Source organism: Myxocyprinus asiaticus, chromosome 34, assembly GCF_019703515.2.
Source record: "Myxocyprinus asiaticus isolate MX2 ecotype Aquarium Trade chromosome 34, UBuf_Myxa_2, whole genome shotgun sequence".
Classification (NCBI taxonomy): domain Eukaryota; kingdom Metazoa; phylum Chordata; class Actinopteri; order Cypriniformes; family Catostomidae; genus Myxocyprinus; species Myxocyprinus asiaticus.
In genome coordinates this window covers 26,816,836-26,842,022 of record NC_059377.1, presented here as the reverse complement: position 1 = coordinate 26,842,022, position 25,187 = coordinate 26,816,836, and the positions used below count along the sequence as shown (strand labels likewise).

The following is a 25,187-nucleotide window of genomic DNA, read 5'->3' as shown; positions in this document are numbered from 1 at the left end:
CTGCGGGGTTTTTTTTTTTTTTTTTTTTTTTTTTTTTTTTTTTTTGAGGTGTTTTATGTGAATATTCATGAATACGTCTCCATAGCGTCATGAATATATTCATAAAACGTCACAATAGCGTCGTGAATATTCATAAACTCTGGAAATGAAACGTAATGGAGAAACGCAACTTTTCTAGACTTCTCAGAGCAAATAATAAAAAAAAAAGATTTTATAAATATGATTAATAATTAAATAAAGCATTTATGTCAAGGTCATTTAAGGCATCAAAAGGTCAATAACCCTTAGACACGCTGATGGACACAATAGTTTAAAAAAATAGTTGTATATACAGTATATATATATATATATATATATATATATATATATATATATATATATATATATCACACACACATATATTGTGTGTGTGTGTGTGTGTGTGATATATATATATATATATATCACACACACATATATTGTGTGTGTGTGTGTGTGTGTGATATATATATATATATATATATATATATATATATATATATATATATACTGTATATACAACTATTTTTTTAAACTATTGTGTCCATCAGCGTGTCTAAGGGTTATTGACCTTTTGATTATATATATATATATATATATATATATATATATATATATATATATATACACACACACACACACACTACCAGTCAAAAGTTTTGAAACACTTACTCATTCTTTATTATAATTTTTTTCACATTTTTGAATAATAGTAAAGTCATCAAAACTATGGAATAACATAAATGGAACTATGGGAATTAAACAAAATCCAAAATAAATCAAAACTGTGTTATATTTTAGCATCTTCAAAGTGGCCACACTTTGCCTAGAATTTGCAGACATGTACTCTTGACATTTTCTCAACCAACTTCTTGAGGTATCACCCTGGGATGGTTTTTAAACAGTATTGAAGGAGTTCCCATCTATGTTGGGCACTTATTGGCTGCTTTTCTTTATTATTTGGTCCAAGTCATCAATTAAAAAAATAAAATAATTATTACATTTTAGTTTTATAATGAAATGAATTAATGTGATGGCACAATTATATTTTTGTCTACAAAATTAATTTCAAACATTTAAGCATACGCCTTCAGATCAAAAGATTTTTAAGATCATGAGAAACATTTCAGTCAAGTGTTTCAAAACTTTTGACCGGTAGTGTACAGGTGCATCTCAATAAATTAGAATGTTGTGGAAAAGTTCATTTATTTCAGTAATTCAACTCAAATTGTGAAACCCATGTATTAAATCAATTCAGTGCACACAGACTGAAGTAGTTTAAGTCTTTGGTTCTTTTAATTGTGATGATTTTGGCTCACATTTAACAAAAACCCACCAATTCATTATCTCAAAAAATTAGAATACATCATAAGACCAATAAAAAAACACTTTTAGTGAATTGTTGGCCTTCTGGAAAGTATGTTCATTTACTGTATATGTACTCAATACTTGGTAGGGGCTCCTTTTGCTTTAATTACTGCCTCAATTCGGCGTGGCATGGAGGTGATCAGTTTGTGGCACTGCTGAGGTGGTATGGAAGCCCAGGTTTCTTTGACAGTGGCCTTCAGCACATCTGCATTTTTTGGTCTCTTGTTTCTCATTTTCCTCTTGACAATACCCCATAGATTCTCTATGGGGTTCAGGTCTGGTGAGTTTGCTGGCCAGTCAAGCACACCAACACCATGGTCATTTAACCAACTTTTGGTGCTTTTGGCAGTGTGGGCAAGTGCCAAATCCTGCTGGAAAATGAAATCAGCATCTTTAAAAAGCTGGTCAGCAGAAGGAAGCATGAAGTGCTCCAAAATTTCTTGGTAAACGGGTGCAGTGACTTTGGTTTTCAAAAAACACAATGGACCAACACCAGCAGATGACATTGCACCCCAAATCATCACAGACTGTGGAAACTTAACACTGGACTTCAAGCAACTTGGGCTATGAGCTTCTCCACCCTTCCTCCAGACTCTAGGACCTTGGTTTCCAAATGAAATACAAAACTTGCTCTCATCTGAAAAGAGGACTTTGGACCACTGGGCAACAGTCCAGTTCTTCTTCTCCTTAGCCCAGGTAAGACGCCTCTGACGTTGTCTGTGGTTCAGGAGTGGCTTAACAAGAGGAATACAACAACTGTAGCCAAATTCCTTGACATGTCTGTGTGGTGGCGGCTCTTGATGCCTTGACCCCAGCCTCAGTCCATTCCTTGTGAAGTTCACCCAAATTCTTGAATTGATTTTGCTTGACAATCCTCATAAGGCTGCGGTTCTCTTGGTTGGTTGTGCATCTTTTTCTTCCACACTTTTCCCTTCCACTCAACTTTCTGTTAACATGCTTGGATACAGCACTCTGTGAACAGCCAGCTTCTTTGGCAATGGATGTTTGTGGCTTACCCTCCTTGTGAAGGGTGTCAATGATTGTCTTCTGGACAACTGTCAGATCAGCAGATTGTGTAGCCTAGTGAACCCAACTGAGAGACCATTTTGAAGGCTCAGGAAACCTTTGCAGGTGTTTTGAGTTGATTAGCTGATTGGCATGTCACCATTTTCTAATTTTTTGAGATAGTAAATTGGTGGGTTTTTGTTAAATGTGAGCCAAAATCATCACAATTAAAAGAACCAAAGACTTAAACTACTTCAGTCTGTGTGCATTGAATTTATTTAATACACGAGTTTCACAATTTGAGTTGAATTACTGAAATAAATGAACTTTTCCATGACATTCTAATTTATTGAAATGCACCTATATATATATATATATATATATATATATATATATCACACACACACACACACACACACATATATATATATATACTGTATATAACATCACTGTTATTCTTCACATTAAACATGCAACTGTATGTTTTTTTGCTATATGTGATTATACACAAGTGCATATTTTTTATTTGAGATTTTGTTTTTGATCATTTAAATAACATTTTAGCTTTTTAAAAATATAAAAATTTTACATTCTATCAATTTATATGACATCATGAAATTTTATGTATAATAGTGATACAAGCTGTCACTTCCTCTTCAAGGCTGAGGTGCAGGTGATATACTACCACAGCGTTTGGTGGTGATCATCAAGAAAGGCCACAGTGACCTTCTCAGCCTTAGAGTGGAGGAGTAGATTGAAGAAGACTGTCAGTGTCTGTCAGTGCCTGTGCTTGTCTTTATTCATCAGTAAAGGTGGTAAGTTATGCTATACACCGTGTAGTTCTGTTGGAGGAATTTTTGGTAATGTATTTTCCTTGAACTGTCATGTATTATGATACTCAATACAGTTAGAGACAGTTGTTTTTCATTAATATATGTATGTATTTAAAAAGGAAAAATGATACAAAACATTTTATACTCCTCTTTGCATGACATTTCAACATCTGTCTAGGAGGCCAGTACCACTTCCCTCTTTCTCTATTTTTATGACAAATGTTTCAAGTCGTTACATTTATCCAGACAAAACTTAACAGCAGGAAAGAGACGAGAGTATGGTGACCTGAACAGGATTAAAGTTAAAAGCGCAAAAATATTATCAGGTCACTTGAACACAATTCTTACAGATTATTATTATTATTTTTTATTTATTTATTTTTTATTTTTTGTGGTAGAACAAAGCAGATTGTTAAACATTGTCTTTTATGTCGTTATTCTCATTTGAATTTAAAGGGCTGGATTTACCCATATTATTATGCTTTTTAAATGTTTTTGTTTTGTTTATTGATGAGTTGAATAAAATTAGTAACAGCTGCTATTACTAATCCATAGTCAGTCAGTTTTATCAAGTGCATTTATATATGTCATGTTTAAATCATAGTGTCATGTGTGTGTGTGTATATATATGTATCTGAGAGGTGATTAAGGGTCTGGCCCCTTTCACAAATGTATTAACTGTATTTATTCATTCAGTCTAGCTTCCAGAAAGTAAATATGCACTTGTGTTTAGTTATTTATTGAATCTAAACATAATAATCAAATTAATTAAGCATTATATGTGGAAGAGAGTGAGAGTTTTTTGTTTGAGTTTGTATTGTGCTGATGAATGAATGAATGAATGAATGTTAGATTTATATAGTGCTTTTCTGACACTAGACTCAAAGCACTTTACATACTGAACAGGGGACTCTCCTCACCCACCACCAGTGTGCAGCATCCACCTTGATGATGCAACGGCAGCCATAGTGCACCAGTATGCTCACCACACACCAGCTATTGAAGGAGAGGAGAGATTACAGTTATATAGCCAATTCAGCGATGGGGATTTTTTAGAGGCCATGATAGATAAGGGCCAATGGGGGGGATTTGGCCAGGACACCGGGGTACACCCCTACTCTTTGCAAAAAGTGTCCTGGGATTTTTAGTGACCACAGAGAGTCAGGACCTTGGCTTAACGTCTCATCCGAAGGACGTGCCTTTTTACAGTATAGTGTCCCCATCACTATACTGGGGTGTTAGGACCCACACAGACTGCATGGTGAGCACCCCCTGCTGCTGGTCTCACTAACACCTCTTCCAGCAGCAACCTTAGATTTCCCCAGGAGGTCTCCCATCCAGGTATGACCAGGCTCTACCCTGAGTGGGTAACCAGTGTAGAGCTCCAGGGTGATATGGCTGCTGCCATATAATGCTTTTGGTCTCATGCTCGTACAGTATAAGTAGCATAAGTCATGTGTGAGTGTGCATCTCTGTGTCTCCTATGCCTAAAAGGTCAAGTATGCATAGGGTCATAAAGGTCAATAACACACCTAAATGTATCCATTAACACATATGCATTCTTTGCATTTATTACTCTTTTAGATTTTAAAGTTCTATTAGCTGCTTTATGTTAGATGATAGCAATGATTCATACAAACTTAAGTTTGCACTGTTGTTTGTGAAAGTATTGTGCTATCTACATGTTTTGATTCAGTCCCTTGCAGCTGGCTGAGGCTTGCATTCCAGCAAGGTCCTAATGACATTCAACCTTGAAGGGAAAGATACTTTGAACTGTCTGTATTGTTTGTATTGGATAATGGTCTGTTTGCAGGGATTTTTAGGGCTACAAGTGGCATGTGACCAAGTTGATGAAGTCTCCAAGAGGATCTTCTGCCACCCAGAGGGTATTTCAGGGACATAAAGATGAGAGGAGACCTTACAACCTATGACAAACCTATGACACTTAGTTTCCGATTAAGTGCCGGGTTCGAACATGGTAAATTTTAAGTCTCTAAATACCTGTAAGAATTGTCTATGCTTGAAACTTATCAGAAAGAATCTTGGAATCTGTAATGGTGACGTATTGATTTTGCATATGCCTAAAATTAATAGTGTTCTATATTCTTATTAGTTCGTTCTTTAAATTTGTTGGCAACCTGTTTGCTGTATTGCTTACTCTTGCCTTGAGGTGTGGAGGGCACATTGTCTTCACTAGACACTAATAGTAAATCTTTTACCCCTTTCGCTATTGGAAGACATCATATTTCCACAATCTGTTTTGAGGAATATGTACTTCCTTAAGATCTATCTTAAGAAACAGATGTCTCCTGTTACTGTCACTTGAGCTCTGAAGCTATGCTTTCCCTGTTTAACTCCACCTGTTCCACAATTTTAGACACTATTGCTCCCATGAAAGTTAAACATGCTAAACCTAAATCAAAGCCTTGGCTAAATGATGTCACTCGCTCTTAAAGGTGCAGTATGTAAGATTCAGAAACCCTTGTTATTAATGACACCTGTGGCCGTTAAATGAACTGCAGCCAGCTACCTGTTGCTCGTGCTCGCGCACACACTCCACAGGGTCATGAGCGAGCATCGACCAAAATAATGACATAACATACAAAGAGACTGAATGTGATTCACCGACATCATGTTGACAGATGAGGTAGCATAATTAAAATAACACAGTTATGATTGTTTTACGACAAACTTTGAGACTGTATATTATATTTGACTCTCCAGTGCTGCAACAGGGCTAAAACAAAGTGTGGATATTGATCTGATTATGCGAGACTGTAGTTTGAAGTAATCACTTTTCTTTGCATGATACATTGACTGCATTTATACGATAGCCTATGTCAGCATTAGCTAGCTAGCCATCTTTATCAATAGCAGTTAGCTAAATTTGGTGGATGATGACAGTACTTGTTTATAAAATAGACTGTACATTATAAATATGTTGACACAGTTCAGTATTGATGTGATTCCATCACAACTGACATTTTGATATATCGATGCGCTATCATTTTATAATAATAGAATGTATATATTTTCTGTATAACCAAGTTACGTTACCCTAAAGAATGGAGCTTTTTGCATTATCTTGAACATTGTCAAGCATTCATTTCATGTGTTATTGTAGTTTACCTTGCTGAATAATTACAGATTAACATTATATCAGTTACTGTGAATCAGCATACCTGACTTTTAGTATGAAGAGAAGATCGTTGAAATTATTTGAAAGTTACAAAGCAAGGTAACTTGCAATTCGTCAGCATTTGCAGGCAAGATCAATCCTTATGGCACTATATTTCACATGCTTTGCAGTTATGTAAGCTTACCTGTCCAATAAGAAGAATGCCAATTCAGGGTTCGGTTTTGATCCCCAAAACCGGTTTTAGCCCCAAAACCGAACGAAGGTCCCTGCAGGAATCAAATGCCCTGCTGATGTTCACTCTAGTTTTCGCTCGACCACGATCACGTTCCCGCTTAGCCAGATGGGATTCAGTAGATAAATGTTTTTTGTTTTTTTTTGCCTTACTCTTGAGTTTGTGTTGTGCTGGGAGCCAGCCGTTTGCTGGATTCCATCTCTAAGATAACGTTACCTAGTGTTGTAGACTGTTGTCGCTGTTGAATAGCGGAAGAGAAGCTACTGTCTGAGGCAAGGCTCTCAGGAGCGTGCATAAATGTCACATCCTTTGGATTTTCCCTGCAAAAGCGACCCGCTCCCTTCGCATGAAAATCAGTCTACAGGCTTTAATATGCAACCTAGGAAGTCCGGGAAGGGCTCATTTTTTAAGTTGCGTTACAAGCTGTTCACACAATGGCAAAAAAAGTGAATATTACATGAAAAATTTTACATACTGCACCTTAAATGGAAGAAAGACAAGCTTCAGGTGTCTTATGACATTTTAAGGGATTCCTTATCTACTTATCAGAAAACAGTTAAAGTAGTCAAGACAAAGTATTTTTCTGATATTATTGAAAAAACTGTCATAGACCCAGAGTTTTGTTTAGCACTATACATTCTGTTATCAACCCCCCTGATACTGTCTGCTTTGATGTGTCATCTGCATCCTGCGAAGAGTTTCTAACATTTTTTGATAATAAGATTGAGGATGTTAAATCTCATATTCCATCTGCTGCTAATGACCCATCTGGCCCTCCTGTCTGTCCTGCTGCGTTTGGCCAGTTTGAGCCAGTCTCTCTACCCATTCTAATAAATATTGTACAACACTTAATATCTACAGACTGTTCACAAGATGTACTCGTTTACTTAAACAGGTATTTAATATTATTCTGTACATAACCAATAGCTGCCTTGCAACAGGGTCTGTGCCAGCCTATTTAAAACATGCTGTAGTACAGCCTCTTCTAAAAAAAAAACAAAAAAATCTGGATCCGTCAATTTACGCAAATTTTAGACCAATTTAAAAATTGCCTTTTTTATCGAAAGTCTAGGAGAAAGTTGTTCTTCTTCAACTGCAGACTTTTTTGGACAAGAATGCTCTGTTTGAGATCTCTTAATATGGTTTTAGAGCACACCATAGCACAGAATCTTCACTGTTAAAAGTTCTGAATGATGTTTTGCTAGCTGTAGACGCTGGAGACTCAATACTGGTGCTGTTAGACCTTAGTGCAGCATTCGATACCATTAATCACAATATACTTATAGCCTGGCTTGAACATTCTGTGGGCATCCGATGAACTGTTCTCGAGTGGTTTAAGTCATATTTGAGCAATAGAAGTTTTTCCAGTTAATATTGTTGATATCTAGCATTGCTCCTCTTACCTGTTGGATCCCCCAAGGCTCTATCCTTGGCCCCATCCTGTTTTCATTCTATATGCTTCCCATTGGGTCTATTTTTAACAAGCATTGCATTTTTTTCACTGCTATGCAGACGATACTCAAATTTATCTGCCTTTGAAAAAAGGATAAACAATACTATAGGGCCCCTACTGGCTTGTTTGGAGGATTTAAAATCTTGGATGACTCTAAACTTTTTACACCTCAATGAAAACAAAATGGAGATTGTTGTGTTTGGGGCCTCTGATGGTGTTTGCACTTCAAAAAACTAATTGACATTTCTCTTAAATTTGACAAACAGATAAATTCTGTTGTCAAATCGAGTTTTTTTCCACTCAAGATTACTGGCCAATATTTTAATGATTTTGAGAGGGAGATGCACGCATTTGTTTCTAGATTACTGTAATTCCCTTTATATAGGATTCAGCCAGTCATCTTTGTCACGACTGTAAAAGGTTCAGAATGCTGCAGCTAGACCCCTGATTGGAACTTGTAAACGAGACCACATCACCCCAATATAAGCATCTCTTCATTGGCTGCCGGTCCATTATAGAATTGATTTTAAAATCTTAATGTTTGTTTTTAAATCTTTAAATGGGTTAGCACCCTGCTATCTTTCTGACCTTTTACACTTACACAAGCCCCTTAAATCTCTTAGGTCATCTGATCAAAGGATTTGCAGTAGTGGCCCCAAAGCTTTGGAACAGTTTACCCCTGCATATTAGAACAGCTCCAATGCTGTTATCTTTTAAATCTCAATTAAAAACTCATCTTTTCTCTGAGGCTTTTAATTAACCGTAAGCTGAGATTTGTTTGTCCCCTTGTCTAGTGTGCTTATTTGATGTATTTATACTTATGCTTGTTATTATGTTTTTTTCTCTCCTCTACTTATTTTATTGTACAGCACATTGGTCAACAGTCCGTTGTTTTAATTGTGCTTTATTAATAAACTGCCTTGCCTTATTATGCTTACCCTAGCTAGTGAAAGTGAATGTTAGCATACTGGTTGGAAGCACTACAGATGGTAATTCAGTAACTTTGCAATGGTTAGCACTGCATTTACTTAATGAAGCAAGCAATCAATTTCATGTGCAACATCCACCTGTCCTCATCGTTAGCTGAAGCTCCACTCTTCTCCATAATGGTAAAAAAACTCCAACATAATAGAAACTCTTCTAAATCTCAACATAACAAAACATAAAACACTATCAAGTATCCCCATTTATATTCATCTTGCACAAACATACACAAAAAAACACTTAATTTTAACATTTAAAGTCTCATGTAAAGCATGCTGGAAATGGAAATCCCCAGGATTTTATCAATGATACATTAACACCACAAAAAGTATTCAGTCCCAACTCAAATGGATTAAGTAAACTCACATTTTACAAATGTAAATGGATAGAACACAATGAAATCAAGTTGTGACAAAATGTTCTAGAATTGTGTTGCTTTAGTTTAGTTTAATAAGGTAAATTGAACAGATATTGATGAAACACCTAATGTTTCAGCACCTGGATCAGTTTCAGGGATTTCTGAAAAATTCAGCAGTGTTGTATATGATATTTTCTCCTTTCTCTGTACAAAAATCTCTCAAAACAAAAGTGGCGAAAGCCATCTTGCCACATCTTTAAACGTCTGGATCACATCTTCCATGTTAACATAAATAAACGATTGAAAACAGCGAGGATGGGATGACCAGAGATCTTCTAATCAGATATTACAACCTCCACGCTATTACCATAGGAGAGAGTGTAATAGCAAAATCTTTCTAGCCAGTCAATCCACAGTCATGCATGTGCACCTAGTTGGATGGGGGAACACTGAAATCTAAAAAACCTTTGGTCAAGATTACGATCAAAGAACATATTTCAAATCAGCAGTAAAATCTGACAACACTGGAATCATAAATTGTGCTTCTTTACCTCAGATTATGCTTAAAAAAACACAAGTTTGCTGGCTGTAATCAGTTACTGTAATCTAATTACTTTAGGCACAAAATTTTGTGTAACTCATTATATTTTAAATTCTTGTAGTCAGATTACTGTGACGACGAGGAGGGCATGGCAGCGCTGAAACAGTTGATCAGCGGGAGAGTGAGATAAAGGGGAGCCGGAGGCGCCAGTTCAAGAGAGAGTGAGAAGAACTTGCTTGCCACCTCCCGGACACGCTGTCACCTCAACCTCAACAGCTCCTCCGCCCTCTGGCGGACAGCAGTTCGCTCCTCCCCCGGTGGATGGCAGCAAGTCCTCCAGCCCCTGGCTGACGGAACTGCTCCTCCCCTTCTTTGGCGGATGGCATCTGTTCCTCCGGCTCTCGGCGGTCGACAGCGACCCCTCCGTCCCCAGGCGGACGGCTGTGGCTGTCGCAATGGCAGCCGCGAGAACTCCGCAACAGCGCATCCCTCTTCCCACTCGTGTTTCGGCACCACTGTAACAGTATATGGATGGGCAAGGAGGAGGCAGGAACTGGCTTAACGGTCAACATAAAATGGTAAACATAAACTTAAACTAACATAAAACATAAGGACTCACATGCAACGTGGCCGCGTGTGTGTCTCTCTCTCTCTCTGAAACTGGTGCCTCCAGCTCCCCTTTATCTCACTATCCTGCTGATCAGCTGATTCAGCGCCGGCCGTGCATCATCACGGCCCGGCCATGCCCTCCTCCTCGTCACTCTCCACCCCCTGCCTGATTCATCTCCCGGAGGGGAGATGCTGCCCTTCCGATCGTTCTGTCAGCCGGTGGTCCACCCCGCCTCCTGTGACCCTGGGGGTGAGACGAGGCATGGGGAGAGGGAAAGGGCACGTGGAGACACACAGAGAGAGAGAGGAGAGAAGAACTTGCTCAATGGCTCCCGGATGCACTGTCGCCCATTCCTCAACCGCTCCTCAGCCCTCTGGCGGACGGCAGCTCGCTCCTCCCCCCAGCGAGTTCTCCGGCCCCTGGCAGATGGAACTGCTCCTCCCCTTCTTCGGAGGACGGCAGGGACCCCTCCGTCCCCAGGCCGACAGCGGCTGCTCCCCTGGTGGATGGCAGCGGCGAGGACTCCGTGACAGCGCATCCCTCCTCCCTCCCGGGTTTCAGCACCACTGAAACCTTTTTTTTTTTTTTTTTAAAGTAAACAATGTTTAATCAGAAACTTAACTTAAAACAAACACAGACACACACGCAACGAGGCCACGCCCTCCTCCTCATCACAATTACATTTACTAACTTTCAGTGAAAGTAATTACTTTTAAGTACATTACTTGGGTTATAATTTATGTGTAATACAGTTAAAATTTAAATTCATATGTACATCTGTTTGCGTTTCTGTGAGAGCTGAAGTGTGTGCGACAATGGACAAGGAGAAAATAGACTTGAATTTGTTGAACTAAAAACAAAAAATTATTTGTGATAAGTGTTTTAGAACATAACTTAAAAAGTAAAGTAATTAGTAATGTTATTACTTTTTCAATTAAGTAATCAGTAATCTGATTATAATTTTAGAGATATAGTCAGTAATTTGTAGAGGATTACTTTTTTAGTAACTTACCCAACACTGATCTCAAAGGTGATTGGTTCTTTTACCTATAAGTCAGGACTTTTTTCTATATCCTTTGACTATATCCTTCTTTCAAAATTATCCCATGCATTTTAATAAAAGTGGCCCGTCTCTGCTAAAAACCCTCTGGTAACGGTTAACTAGCGTGATACGACAGTAAATCACCGTTTGCGGATACCATACAAATTAATTGTGAGAGTCGTAAACTGACACCTACCTGTCGCAAAACTGTCGGCGTCTTCATTTATAAAACAGCAATTGTATCGTAGTAAACTCCACACATAATCCATTCCAAAAGGATTGTTTAGTGTAAAACATGTTTAGGCGGTCAGTTCATTAAATGATGAGCTGTTTCCTCTGAAAAGCAGTTTGTTCAGCATCTCCTCTAGACATCCATAAAAAAAGGCCTCTGCTAACCTTGGAGGCTAATTTGGTAGAAGGGCTCTGGTGTAACGACCCTGACGCTGTTCTACTTTTTGTCGCTCATGTGTGCTCTTCCGCTGCCTGCATCACACCAGCACAGGTTAAGCAACTTTCACACCCCTTGCCTTGGGAGTATACCATGACAAGGTTGACAGGGGATAACATTTTTTTTTTTTTTTTTACAATTTAGGCAGGAATCATAATAACGTTCGCAGAAGAAAGTAACAAGGGTCTGAAACAAATGAGGGTGAGTAAATGATGAAATAACTGTCCTTTTTGGGGTAAACTATCCCTTTAAAAATTGGATTCTACTGACACCTACAGACGTAATGGTGCATACGTCCCTGAAGAAAGTGCCACAGAGTCTCATCCCTTTATTGCTTCATAAACAAAAAGGAACAAACTCAGGTAACTACCAATAAAACAAAACATTTTATAAAAACAAATAAAAGTGCATGCAATTATTCAAAATATTACAAAGAATATTTCAACAATCTGTGCTATCAAACTAATAAACAGAAGCTGAGACAAACCATAGATTAAAAAAAAGAGGTAAATCACCTAAAAGAACACACAACGAAAGAGACTATCATAAACATATACTCAGATGTTAACAATCCTCTAGCATATTTGTCATATAATATGTATGTATCATTCTCTTGTCACATCTCTATCTAATGTAAACACACACACACACACACACACACACACACACAAAGTGTTTGTAATAAATTAAAGTTTTAGGGCCAACAAAAAGAAAAAAAAAAGTTTTTTTTAACACTCCAATGTTGCATCCATCCCTCTGAAAATCCATTTCTCTTTCTTTTTTGCTCTGAGATTTTCTGTCCCATTCATGACCCCTTTACTCACTGAGGTTGGTCACTGTGAGAAAGGATAAAATAGTTCTTAGAATGTGTCCACGTTGTTAGAAAATCACTTTTTTTCTCTATAAATGCCATCCACAGAGTTGATCCCTCTGAAAAGTACATGACTTGTCCCAGTGCACCACATTAAATATTGAACTTAGAAGGACACAGTTCAGATCAGCTTGATAAATGCTCTCTTAAGTAATACTCACATAGTTTCATAGGAGCTGTCTTTGGTTTTGAGGAAGCGCATGACAAAAAAATCCCCCGGCTTGCAATACCAGCACTAAGATGATTCCCCCAATGAAGCTGGACAGGTCAAATGATGCTTGAGAGAACTCAGGGGTTGTGTTATCTGTGTGTGTTATAAAAGTGAATGGAAAAGCGACTGCAGTAATAATGTTCAGAATGTCCACACACTTTGACCAATGAATCTACATGGCTTTTCCACAACCTTTCCAGTTGTTAGCGATTCCTAAATAATAATGCTGCACAATGAATCGAACTGAGATTACAATTACAGTTGCGACAACTAACTAATCGTGAAAAATGTCAATTATTGCAGTCCATATAGGTCTGCTAACTTGTGTTTTGTTGTGTTCTATGTAATTTAGTGTGTTTTTGCAGTGGCTGAGCACTGTAACCAGTCACAGATATGTCCTTTGCTCGCTTCTGTGTACAATTTTTTCATTACAGCTTATTCATAACAGATTTGTGAAACAGATTTGTTTAAATTGACCGTTAACACAACAAGATTTGATTTACTGATTCAATGAACAGCATTACAGTCACTCAGGAACAAAGTTCTCAGCTTGTTTTGGATGTGTACCTGACATAAAGAATACAGCATGCAGTTGACCCACTCAAAATAAGTATATTAAGTATATTAGTACTCATTTGGATTTATCTGGCTAATGAGTGAATCGATTTCGATCAGTGGATTGGACATCATGCTATGGCTTGCAAGCAAGATTTAGTCTTCACAAGAGTATTATTCAACAAATGAAATGTTTGAGCAGAGCAAAACAAAAAAATTTAGAAAAATTTACATTCATTACCTAAGTTTCCATGATTTTTAGATTGTATTAAAACAGCATATGGCATGCAGTTGATCCAACCAAAATAAGTATATTAATGTAAATACTATACATCGAAAATAATCGCAATCACAATATCAAAGGCAACAATCAATAATCATTATTTTTGTTATAATTGTGCAACCCCACTGAATTATTTTTCTAAATCATTCAGAATCAGACTGATTACATTAATAAATCATTCAGACCAATTTGTGAATCGTTTTGGCCAATTCATGGAAAAGAACAGACTAAAAAGAATGATTCTCTCACAAAATGGACATCACGTTATGGCTTGCAAGCGAGATTTACTCTTCACAAGAGTAATACCCAACCAATAAAATATAAAATAAAATATTTTGGAGCAGAGCAAAACAAAGAATTTAGAGAAATGTATATTCATTATCTAAATTTCCATGACTTTTAAGATTGTATGTTGCTGTTTCCTGGCAGGAAAAACAATTTTTAAAATCTCTGATATTTCTGATAACTGTATAGATGAACTGAAACAGTGAAAATAAAAACCCTCACCTTTGCCACCATCATCAGAGGTGCTGCTGTCAACTAAAAAAAGAAATAAAGAAACAAACAAACAATTCCATATACAGGTGCATCTCAATAAATTAGAATGTCGTGGAAAAGTTCATTTTCTTTCAGTAATTCAACTCAAATTGTGAAACTCGTGTATTAAATAAATTCAATGCACACAGACTGAAGTAGTTTAAGTCTTTGGTTCTTTTAATTGTGATGATTTTGGCTCACATTTAACAAAAACCCACCAATTCATTATCTCAAAAAATTAGAATACATCATAAGACCAATAATAAAAAAAACATTTTTAGTGAATTGTTGGCCTTCTGGAAAGTATGTTCATTTACTGTATATGTACTCAATACTTGGTAGGGGCTCCTTTTGCTTTAATTACTGTCTCAATTCGGCGTGGCATGGAGGTGATCAGTTTGTGGCACTGCTGAGGTGGTATGGAAGCCCAGGTTTCTTTGACAGTGGCCTTCAGCTCATCTGCATTTTTTGGTCTCTTGTTTCTCATTTTCCTCTTGACAATACCCCATAGATTCTCTATGGGGTTCAGGTCTGGTGAGTTTGCTGGCCAGTCAAGCACACCAACACCATGGTCATTTAACCAACTTTTGGTGCTTTTGGCAGTGTGGGCAGGTGCCAAATCCTGCTGGAAAATGAAATCAGCATCTTTAAAAAGCTGGTCAGCAGAAGGAAGCATGAAGTGCTCCAAAATTTCTTGGTAAACGGGTGCAGTGACTTTGCTTTTCAAAAAACACAATGGACCAACACCAGCAGATGACATTGCACCCCAAATCATCACAGACTGTGGAAACTTAACACTGGACTTCAAGCAACTTGGGCTATGAGCTTCTCCACCCTTCCTCCAGACTCTAGGACCTTGGTTTCCAAATGAAATACAAAACTTGCTCTCATCTGAAAAGAGGAATTTGGACCACTGGGCAACAGTCCAGTTCTTCTTCTCCTTAGCCCAGGTAAGACGCCTTTGACGTTGTCTGTGGTTCAGGAGTGGCTTAACAAGAGGAATACGACAACTGTAGACAAATTCCTTGACATGTCTGTGTGTGGTGGCTCTTGATGCCTTGACCCCAGCCTCAGTCCATTCCTTGTGAAGTTCACCCAAATTCTTGAATCGATTTTGCTTGACAATCATAAGGCTGCGGTTCTCTTGGTTGGTTGTGCATCTTTTTCTTCCACACTTTTTCCTTCCACTCAACTTTCTGTTAACATGCTTGGATACAGCACTCTGTGAACAGCCAGCTTCTTTGGCAATGAATGTTTGTGGCTTACCCTCCTTGTGAAGGGTGTTAATGATTGTCTTCTGGACAACTGTCAGATCAGCAGTCTTCCCCATGATTGTGTAGCCTAGTGAACCAAACTGAGAGACCATTTTGAAGGCTCAGGAAACCTTTGCAGGTGTTTTGAGTTGATTAGCTGATTGGCATGTCACCATATTCTAATTTTTTGAGATAGTGAATTGGTGGGTTTTTGTTAAATGTGAGCCAAAATCATCACAATTAAAAGAACCAAAGACTTAAACTACTTCAGTCTGTGTGCATTGAATTTATTTAATACACGAGTTTCACAATTTGAGTTGAATTACTGAAATAAATGAACTTTTCCACGACATTCTAATTTATTGAGATGCACCTGTAAACAACCACACTCATGCATATGCAAATACACATAGATAGTGTTGTGTGATTATGTTTTTATCTGTATTTTGCTCACTTTGGCACATGCCAGTCTTATTGAAGACAGAACAGTCCCCAAAGTCTTCAGTGTCAGATATGCATCTTGTGTCATTCCCTGGAATTCAAACAGAGAATGATATTCAGTCACAGGTGTGTGTGTGTGTGTGTGTGTGTGTGTGTAAAACTGGTTGGGGTAGAGATTCTATGCATATAAGCCTAATTCTAATTTAAATAAATGGGTTTAAGACAGAGAGGGAGAGAATATGTTGCAGAGTTGGTTGCCTTGGCAACAGAGTATGAACAGACTGAAATATCTCTCTCTCTCTCCCAGACACACACATTTCCAGGAGGGTAGGTAATTGTGTTGAATTATTTACTAAGACTGATGTCTGCAAAGATGGCAGCCGTAACTATGCATGTGCCTATGTTTGAATAATTCACCAGGTTGTTCCTGAGATCACTCTCCATGGTCAGGATCACATGTCCGTCAGTTGGATCTTCTGTATGTGCGTGTGAATAAACAACGACATTGCACAGGAGAATACCTTTAAACTCATATGATACATGTGTTCTTTTACCTTTATTACAACTTTGCCAGACACATCGTGTGAGATTGAGGGTCGGGTCTCCACTGATGCAGCTATCACATGAAGCAAACTGAGAACAGTCCCCACTAGGTGAATTATCTGTCAATACATCAGATAGATACAAGAAGTGAAGCCTATATTCTCGACACCTCACATAACACACAAAACAACACTTTTGTGTGCATTTGCTTGAGAACGAAAGAGAGAGTGGAAGGTAGAAAGGTTTCAAATAATTGAAAATGAATCTCATTGTAATAAAAAACGAGAAAATGTTATAAATTATATTGTGAATTCAAACAGAATTACCTGTTAATACATTTAAGTCTCAGTTAGCAGCACAAAGCAACAAATGCAATGGAATCAGACACAACTTTGGATCCACCAAAAAAGCTTTTTTTTTTTTTTTTTGCCATTTACAAACTCCACAGATAATGTTTTTGTACAGACATTTGATCGGTTTTAATGTTTTACATTGTTTGTAACCAAATATTTATCTTTTACGAGCTAAAGTTATAAGCACTTAAAAAAGTTGCAATAGAAATGGATAATCAGATGTCATGGTTGAGAGACATTAAAAATGTCCAAGGATCAAAAGAAAGTTACACACACAAGGGAAAACTAAGTAAACAGCTCAATGCAAACTAAACATAACATTTTTAGGATTATGATACTTCAGCACACAAACTCATTTTTGTATTGGCACTCACCTGAGGTTTGTGAATTGGTTATCATAACATGCATTAGCAGCACAATCCCACAAAGCACAGCCCGTACACACCTCATCCTCAAAAATGGACAGTAACTCCACCTATTACCAACACACACCATTAGCACAAGCTATAATTGTGAATTCTACACAACTTTAGATAATTCTACACTTATCTCTCTCAATAAAGTGACTTTCTACCTTCTTTCTAACTTTAAACTATAATGAATTAAGTCCCTCAAACATTCTAGCTAAAGACTTGCTCTGAGAAGCACTGACCCCAATAAAGCAACTAATGGCTAATACAAGAACTAGATGCCAACAGGGCTGAATGTCACATTGACAGCGAAAGACCAGTTGACATCACAGAACTGAGCAAAACAAATAAGGCATATGAAGAGGAATATATAGGAAAATAGACTTTGCCTCACCTCAGCCTAAAACTAAAAATGTAAAGAGCAAGAATAATAAACGCACACATGTGCCTGCCAAGCTAACACCTAAATGTCTAAGCTATGTCCTCCAGACAGAAGGGCATTGTGAACTGTGCATGTGGTTGTGTGTGTGTGTGTGTGTGTGTGTGTGTTGACGTCATGCACTCTGATTCAGTGAGACTGGAAGGTGTGAAACATGAGTCAGGTAACCTGGCAACCAAATGGCAAATGACCATGTCTTGATCCACATTACTGAAGATGTTCTGCCTTTTTACAACTAGAGAGCAGAAATTTGTTACACCTCACTCCACACCACATACTTTTAGAAAGTTGACGTACACTCACTGAGCACTTTATTAGGAACACCTGTACACCTACATATTCATGTGATGATCTAATCAGCCAATCGTGTGGCAGCAGTGTAAAGTATCAAATCATGCAGATACGGGTCAGGTGCTTCAGTTAATGTTCACATCAACCATCAGAATGGAGGAAAAATGTGATCTCAGTGATTTCGATCGTGGGGTGATTGTTGGTGCCAGACAGGCTGGTTTGAGTATTTCTGTAACTGCTGATCTCGTGGGATTTTCACACACAACAGTCTCTAGAATTTACTGAGAACGATGCCAAAAACAAAAATTATCAAGTGAGGGGCAGTTCTGTGGACAGAGATGTCTTGTTGATGAGAGAGGTCAACGGAGAATGGCCAGACTGGTTCGAGCTGACAGAAAGGCTACGGTAACTCAGATAACCACTCTGAGTAATTGTAGTGAGCGGAACAGCATCTCAGAATGCACAACATGTCGGACCCTGAGGCGAATGGGCTACAGCAACAGAAGACCACATTGGGCACTTTATTAGGATCAAAGTGTTGCTAATAAAGTTCTCAGTGAGTGTATACTAGCATGAACTTATTAGTGTCTTGTTCATTCTTGTTTAATTAAACTTCTTCCTGTTTGTCTCTCTCTTCTGGTGGCCCAAGCAGAGGTTTTGGAATAAAACTCAGTATATTGTCAGGGTACATGACTGTGTGGGTTTGTGCCAGGACCAGAGAGATAGCAGGAGAGAGCGTTGGGCATAGTTATGTAACAAGTTCCCTTTTCTCTATCTCTCCAAACCTCTGCATCCTGACTGTCCCACAATATTATGAAATATTAAAAATCAATAACTAGATTATAAACCGTGCAGAGGAGGTGATGATGTAATGAATGTTTATGTGTAGGTACAAGAGTGAATTCTTATTTAGGAGGAATGGTTGTCACAACAATTATTCCCACGTAATTTCCCACATCTGGGGTGCCTGCAAATCCATATGAAATCAGGTCAGCATTTGTTTATGCAATTGCAGACATCTCCCTAGCCTACACTATCTTGCCGTAAACTGTTTTTTAACGTCTCACGACACACACAGCTCAATAGCTAGTGCCAAACTGTGTCTCGTTTGGAAGGATGCGTCCTCCGGAGGTCGCATTTGTCGGCCGCATACGTCATTGAGGCTGTCTCGTTTTAGAAAAGCGAGTAGGGCACTTCAAATGCAACCTTCTTTCACGGGAATTCGGAGGATGCATGAGGTGTATCCTTCGTTGGCACTCACAACCCACAATTCTTTGCTTCAACGGAAATGTCTAAAATAAATGACGCCAATTTGCCCGTAAATATGATGTTCAAACGCAAGGAATGTTAATCCCCAAGTTGAAGTACCTCAGTAGATGGGTGCAGAGTATATAATATGTATAATCATATTAATATATAATTAAAATAAAGTATTAGACTAAAAGTACAACTGTAAAATCTATTTTCATTTCTCTTTACATCATTATAACTCTCCTAAAATTTACCTCATATATTCCCTTCCAGAGGGACTTTGTTCCCTTCTCACTAAAAGCGCTCGCGCTTGTTAAAGAGTGGCGTGCTGTCATTGCAACCATGTTCCGTTCCGTTTGTCCTATGAAGGCCGTCTCGTTTAAACGAAACTTGTTTAAAGGAGGACACTCGGTATACTGCAGCCTTCAAAGGACGCGTCCTACCTAGCATGCAGCCTTCCAAACGAGACACAGAATAGACAGTGAAGGACGAGGTGCAGAAATAAAGCCGCGCATGCGCACTGTAGAGCTGATGATATTAGGTAACTAAGAGAAATTCCGCAGTATCCCATGAACCCCCCCCCCCCCCAAACCCACGCAAGCGGACTTCCCGCCAAAAATGAGCACAAGGAGATACGTGTGATGTTAAATTGCGTCTGTACTCATGTCTGCAGGTAATTTTCGAAGGATTATTTCAATGTAATAGTCTCCCCAAACCATTAAACCTCATAAATGAGATTCTGATGGGTGGAGGCACGTGAAATGATTCAGATCAAGTATTCTTTATTTACTTCGAATGCATTCTGAAGCTTTTACAAAAAAAAAAAAACAACAAAAAAAAAACAGCTTTCAGTTAGTAAACTATGAGTCGACATTGCTCAAACACTTAAAAATACTCGCCATGATCTTTGAAAACTTATGGGGATATTAGTTACTAATTTCCCCCAGCTAGTGACCACCGGAAGCGCATATCCATATATAGAGAACCGGAGAGTTCCCCTGTTGTGTAGAGCTGGCGCCCACCTACTTCATTAAAATGCGGAGCCACGCGAGCTTTGCGACGCCCACGCGCTGTATCTGCCGGGAAGCGCTCGAAAATCTCCATCACCTGCAGTGAAATGATGTCATCGTTATAACCTCTGTCTCCAATCCTTCCAATAGTTACATATCATCAACAAGTGACAAATTAGGCCGACGTGCGTGCATGCATTTTTTTGCGTTAGAATTGCACACTAGGTTTGTCACTTAAACAGGGTTATAGATAAACACATGGGATTTTATGTTAGATGTGAAAGTAATGATGGTACATCACTGTGCCACGCACCCCAATAGTGCAGCAGAACTGACGTCACTATCACAGCGAGTATCGTTCACTGTTTTCAGCACCATGGACAGCAGTGACTCACACTCACATTCCCTATCAATTTCGCTGAGCCTAGACTTAAACAAGCTCGATTTAGCGTGCTTTTGCATAATGATGATGGTTAACGTGATATATCATCATTAATACTTGTAATTTCCAAAAAGTCCTCCTTTTTATGAAGGCCTAGTCTCTTATGGTCCATTTCACAAGGCCAATTGATTACACTGTCCTCTCTCCAGTCGTCGCAGTGGGCGGGGTGAAAGAATGCGGAATTTTTATGAATGAAATTACGACAGAGGATGGTGTTCCTGTGAGTCTCCTGATTGGTTGACCGGGGCAGAATCGCCCCTCATCATCGTACCTCACGTCAGATGGGAATCAGTGAGGGTATAGCTCGCAGCCCACCACAGCTGAGTGTTATACAGAGGCGCTCGAAGGAAATTTGCTTTGCAAGAGCACGCATTTCATTTTCTGAAGAACTGCTTTTGCACGCACATCGAGCTCAGATTTCAGCGTGCACTCCGAGCGAATTCCGTTGGATGGTACACTGTACCGTGAATAATTTTCCCTTTGCAATCCAATAGAGCTTCCGTAAGTTTTCTTTTTTTTTTTTTTTTGTGCTATTTTATTGTCTGCACGTGAACCAAATGATAAATAAATAACTAAACCAAAAGAAAGGGCAAGATGTCGAAGCTCTGGCGAGAGACTATCATTTTGGTAATGTAGAGTGAAATATACACCAAAGGGTCTTCTTGTATATCAATATGTAAATTATGTATTTAGAAATCTTTTTATAACGATTGTGCTGCGCAGGCTCGAGTATACTTACGTAAAGCGCGTGAAGAGCACGCAGCTATTTGAGATAGACGAGAAAAGAGTTAATATAGTGCTAAAATAGCTAGAATCCGTTAGTAAAACATTGCAAGTTAATAGAAAAATGAGAATAACTAGATATTTTATCATTTTAAGGTGCAGGGACGAGACATGGCAAGGACCGATATTGCATACAAATGTGCAATATATGAATGGGATGTGACTGGCTACTGAACTTGACAGCATCTCCACTTAAAGTACTTCTGATGGTCAGGTTGAAAATATATTAGGATGGAGTGCATGAGTTCTACTCAAAAAATTATGTTCAGTTTACTCAATTAAAATGAACTAAAGCAACACATTTCTAAAACATTTTGTCACAATTACATAGCGTTCTATCCAATTAAATTAGAAACATTTAAGTTTACTTAATCCATTTGAGTTGGGACTACATAAATATTTTTTGTAGCATCAAATGAAACTGGGCAGGAGATTTCCATATCCCAGCATGCTCTGCTTGTGACTGGATGGGGTGAACAAATGTAGAAATTAAGTTTTATTTTATGAATTTTTGAGCAAGACAAGAATAAGAGGAGATTTTGTTAATGTTTAATTTTCTGTTATACTGGTATTTTAAAAGAGTGTCTGTTAGGCTGGAGTTTTGCAGGTTACCATTGTGGTGAAAACTGGCACTTGTGTTTAGTTTGAAGATGTACTTTCACTTTCAAGTGATACTCAATTCGAGTTGCTATTAAATTGATAGTGCAAATGTTTCACTCTCCTTATGCTTGCTCACCTGGCATATGCTACTGATTAATAAAATAAATTAAGTTGGACAAACATAAGAAAATTAAATTAAACATTATTTAATTGTGTTTGATGAACTTATAAAGTTGAGTTAAATCTACTATAGTACATTGATTTGACCTAATTTAACTAAATTATGTTGAGTCAATGAAAATAACTAATTTTTTTGTAAAAAGGTTCTCAAATTCAATTAAGAAAGGGTAATGACTTCATTTTTTGAGTGCTGTGAATTGCATGACTACAATATTTTTTCTTTCCACAGTAATGGCCCTGAACAACTCTGAAGTGGGCTTAGAAGTCATCTTGGCGATGGAGCAACTGCTGGAGCTCTCGCCTTCCCATGTTACCCCAAAACCCCTGGAGGCCACAGTGATGACTCCATGGGATGTAGCCCTGTGTGTATCAGGTGCCCTGATCTGCTGTGAAAATGCAGTCATTGTGGTCACCATCTTCTTGTCATCATCTCTACGGGCACCCATGTTCCTGCTAATTGGCAGCCTGGCCTGGGCGGACTTCCTAGCAGGAGTGGGGCTCTTATTGCACTTCCTGTCTCACCGTTGTGTGTACTCAGAAGCTCTAGAGTTGGGGAGTGTGGGTCTGTTGGTGAGCGCACTCACTGCATCTGTTTTCTCTCTGTTGGGTATTACTCTGGACCGCTTCCTCTCTCTGCATCATGCACTGACTTATGGTTCCCGCCGGGCACACACCCAAACACGTTGCGCTCTTGCTGTTGGCTGGACTCTTGCTGGACTTCAGGGCGCACTACCTGCTCTGGGTTGGAACTGCTTGCGCGATGTTGAATCTTGCAGTGTGCTTCGGCCTCTTACTCGGGTGCACCTGGCGACCCTGTGTGGTGGTTTTCTGCTGACCCTGGCTCTGATGCTGCAGCTGAATGCCCGTATCTGCCGAGTTGTACTCCGTCACTCACACCAAATCGCCCTCCAGAGACACATGCTCCCATCTGCACGCACACACACACGTCGTCGGGTACACACTCTTGCCCTCTTCCTTGCCACATTTGCCAGCTGCTGGATACCCTTTGCCTTGTATGGGCTCTTAGGTGATGGATCATCCCCAGCTCTGTATACGTATGCCACCTTGGTTCCAGTCACTGGGAACTCTCTGCTTAACCCTCTGATCTATGCCTACAGAAACACACACATACAGAGAGTGCTGCGACAGGCCTGCTGCTGCTGTCTACCAAACACACCCAATAAACACACACACACTCCCAGTGATGTCTGAACATAGTCTTCTTAAAGCTCAATGAAGAGCATGTCGTGCCATACAAGAAACACACAGTCTCTCACAATATCACTGTGCCAGTTGCCATATAACCGGTTTGACTGGTGTTAGGAAGACCTATAATCAATCTCTTCTGCAACATTTTGTGTAACTGTATCTCTTTTTTACACTATATTGAGAAAATACTTTTTTCATATTACAAATCCTTTGAGCTACTTGCCAACTAAAGGGAGTAAAGCAGAGCAGAAACCCCCCTTGTCCGCTGTAATTGTCTGAAATTTGTGCCTCATACGTTTACGTCCTCTGAAATTCAGAGTTTACTGATGGAATTAAATCATTTGCACTTTACAATGACTTGACTTTGAGATGAACATGTCTGAATTTTGTTTGTACTAGAATCCTACTCGCATATTTAAATATACAATTATTTGCCATTTGGTTTTCTGACAGAATGATGTTTTTATACTTTACATATGTCCTGTTCGCACTATTAATGTATTAATGTTGCACAAAACATCCAAATGTATGACTGAATGTGTTCTTGTTGAAGTTTTATGGAAAATGTTTATAATTAATAAATTGTAATTTTTGTACATTTACTCTTGTTATTGTTTTGTTTATATATATATATATATATAAAAATTCAGTTACCACAGCTGCTGTGGGAGTGACAGAAAATGTGTCCTGTTTCTCTCTTCTTACTGCTGTTATCCAGCGCTCTATATTTTTATCTTCTTTTGCAAAGCTGTGAAAGCGTAATCGTTTATTTTTTCTTTTGCTGTTGGAGCAAACGGGTAAGCAAAAATTTAATTGGCTGTGGTGCCCCATTGACCACCATTTAAGTTTAGCCAACTTTGATGACACGTGGACGGTGAAAAGGGTCCACAGTCCATATTCACAGCAGCGCCATCTTTGATTTTTGGCGAGAATGACAACGAGGCTGTGAGGGAATAGATGCACAGTCTCTTCTATGGGCTGCACTGCAGTTTAAAGTGTTTTTGGATCGTTCCGCGGACAAAACATTGAAAAAACAGCTTTCCAAGAACATTCCGTAGACAAAACATAAATACAAAAACAAAAAAACTCCATACAACAGGAGTTGTGGAAAATCAGATGTGATCCAGGAGTTTTTGCAGCTTTATACTGTGCGTGCCATTGAAGAGATGTAAGTCTATTCCTTACAGCCAAATCAAAGATGGCCCTACCTTGAATAAGGTCTATAAGAGAAGAACACTTAATCATTTCCTTTATGTTCAAAAAATGTTAAGTACAAGTAAATTATAAAGCTGATTGGTTAGTTCGAAACTGACAAAAATACAAATTGACAAATCATATTACAGATTGGCCCACTGGATTCAATTTCCTGTTAAATGTTTTCTGGTGAAGAATGAAAAATAATGCTAAAGACCACCTATGTGGATGGGTTGTTTACCCAATCTGAAACATTATAAATGGCATCCTGCAGTTTGAAGTCTCTAAAAGCCCCTACAC

The 25,187-nt window shown here is 38.6% G+C and overlaps 2 protein-coding genes and 1 long non-coding RNA gene across 3 annotated transcripts; 1 reads left to right on the top strand and 2 right to left on the bottom strand.

The window, feature by feature from the left end:
• Positions 1–9,235: 9,235 nt before the first annotated feature.
• Positions 9,236–12,227, bottom strand: LOC127425456 (uncharacterized). Its single transcript, XR_007894620.1, has 3 exons — positions 11,780–12,227; positions 10,551–11,114; positions 9,236–10,446 (listed from the first exon to the last, which is right to left on the bottom strand). It is a non-coding gene; the product is annotated as an uncharacterized LOC127425456 (long non-coding RNA).
• A 255-nt stretch (positions 12,228–12,482) lies between these two features.
• On the bottom strand, positions 12,483–18,450 carry LOC127425452 (uncharacterized). The gene is made up of 6 exons (XM_051671479.1): positions 17,883–18,450; positions 17,453–17,553; positions 16,737–16,844; positions 16,196–16,273; positions 14,459–14,491; positions 12,483–12,546 (listed from the first exon to the last, which is right to left on the bottom strand). Exons 1-6 carry the CDS (start codon positions 17,930–17,932, stop codon positions 12,494–12,496), a joined length of 423 nt encoding a protein of 140 aa, XP_051527439.1. The 5' UTR covers positions 17,933–18,450; the 3' UTR covers positions 12,483–12,493.
• A 2,781-nt stretch (positions 18,451–21,231) lies between these two features.
• On the top strand, positions 21,232–25,146 carry gpr3 (G protein-coupled receptor 3). The gene is made up of 2 exons (XM_051671455.1): positions 21,232–21,422; positions 22,714–25,146. The coding sequence occupies exon 2, from the start codon at positions 22,716–22,718 to the stop codon at positions 23,694–23,696; it is 981 nt and encodes a 326-aa protein (XP_051527415.1). The 5' UTR covers positions 21,232–21,422; positions 22,714–22,715; the 3' UTR covers positions 23,697–25,146.
• The last annotated feature ends 41 nt before the right edge of the window (positions 25,147–25,187 follow it).